Raw genomic sequence first — 1714 nt, 5'->3', positions numbered from 1 at the left:
TCCCCCCCCCCCGCAGCCATCACCCTGCAGGAATCGCCTCCCTCTCCCCGCGTTGTGCCATGAATTATTTGTGCGGCGGCGGCTCCCGGATGTCTGCCCGGGCTGCGCGGGGCCGGCGGCCTCCACGGGGTCCCCGGCTGGGATCGGGGGGGGGGCACCACACCCCCAGAGCACCACGTACGGGTGCTGGTGTCACCACCACCTCCAGCACCTTGTCCCCACCGGGGTGGCTGTGCCGAGTGGCCCAGGTGGCGGTGGATTTGGGGGGGGAAGTTCAACCCCTCAAAATCCTCCACCGGGGACAAATCCTGCGGCGCCCAGCGGTGTGGAAGAGGGGGATGGACAGGAGACACCCCCCCCCACCCGTGCTATGGGGCAGCTCGGGGGGTGGGTGTCCCCCCGGGGGGGTGAGCGGTATATAGGGCACGGCGGGGGCTGCGTGGGAGGGCGGGAAGCAGCTCGCGTGCGGGGCGGGAGCCAGCGCCACCGGACGCTATTTCTGGCCCTGGATCCCGGGGGGACGTGGGGAAAGTCACCGTGTGTGTGTCCCCCCCCCATCCCCATCCCTGGGGGGTGGGACATCCTCTGCCAGGGATGTTTTCTGCCATCCCAGCACCCGGGCGGTGATGGGTCCTGCTCTGGGGGGTGCCAGCACCCCTCTGTGTCCCCCCCTTTTACCCCAGTGACATCCTGGTCTGTGTCCCCCCACCACCCTGAGGGACACTACAGGGTGGTGGTGGTCCCGGGGGGGACAGTCCTCCATCACCCTTTGCCATTGGGACACACGGACCCTGCTCCATCCCCAGGACTTGGTGGGGCTTAGTGGGGGCTGATCCATGGACCACCCCCCCAGATCCTGCACCCAGGGTCCCCCCCCAAGCCCAGCCTGTTCTGAGGGTTCAGGGCTTCCCCTGTCTGGGTTCATCCCTTCCACGGGGGTCACCAGTGTCTGTCTGTCTGTCCGTCTGGGGGAGTCAGTCCTTTCTCCATCACCCTTTGCCATTGGGACACACGGACCCTGCTCCATCCCCAGGACCTGGTGGGGCTTAGGGGGGGCTGATCCATGGACCACCCCCCCAGATCCTGCACCCAGTGTCCCCCCCCCAGCCCAGCCTGCTCCAGGGCTGCCCCCGCCTGGGTTCATCCCTTCCACGGGGGTGACCAGCGTCTGTCTGTCCCCCCGTCTGTCCGTCCCCACCTCCAGGCAGGACATGGACTCCATGTTCGAGGACGACATCAGCATCCTGACGCAGGAGGCTCTGGGGCCGGACGAGGACTGGCTGGACAGTCCCAACACCGACCTCTCGGGCGAGATGTGCTCGGCCTCCCACTTCGCCCTCATCACGGCCTACGACGACATCAAGAACCGGCTGACGGGGCTGGAGAGGGAGAACTCCACCCTCAAGCGCCGCCTCAAGATGTACGAGGTCAAGGTGAGGGGGGGCCAGGGCGGCCTGGGGAGGGGGTGTCACCTGGGGCCAGGGGGTCTCCCTGCTGACCCCCCCTGCCCCCCGGCCGCAGTACCCCCTGATCAGCGAGTTTGGGGAGGAGCACATCTTCTCCCTCTACGAGGCCAAGGAGACGTCGCTGCTCAAGAGCGAGAAGGCGTCGCTGCAGCAGCAGCTCAACCAGTTCCAGCACGAGGTGAGCGGGACTGGGGAGATTTGGGGGGGGACACAGTGTGTGGGGGGGTCCCTGAGCTGCCCACCCACCC

The 1714-nt window shown here is 67.8% G+C and overlaps 1 protein-coding gene across 1 annotated transcript in view; it reads left to right on the top strand.

The window, feature by feature from the left end:
* Positions 1-1714, top strand: part of TBKBP1 (TBK1 binding protein 1) — a 68836-nt gene that overhangs the window by 870 nt on the left and 66252 nt on the right. Inside the window, exons 2-3 of the mRNA XM_014958930.1 lie at positions 1209-1433; positions 1522-1644. Of these exons, the coding sequence (XP_014814416.1) occupies positions 1212-1433; positions 1522-1644 (345 nt within the window). The 5' untranslated portion in view covers positions 1209-1211. The remainder of the gene's footprint in view (positions 1-1208; positions 1434-1521; positions 1645-1714) is intronic.

Source organism: Calidris pugnax, unplaced genomic scaffold (assembly GCF_001431845.1).
Source record: "Calidris pugnax isolate Ruff unplaced genomic scaffold, ASM143184v1 scaffold335, whole genome shotgun sequence".
Taxonomy (NCBI): domain Eukaryota; kingdom Metazoa; phylum Chordata; class Aves; order Charadriiformes; family Scolopacidae; genus Calidris; species Calidris pugnax.
Note: the sequence above shows the minus strand (reverse complement) of the source record. Positions and strands in the feature narration are given on the sequence as shown.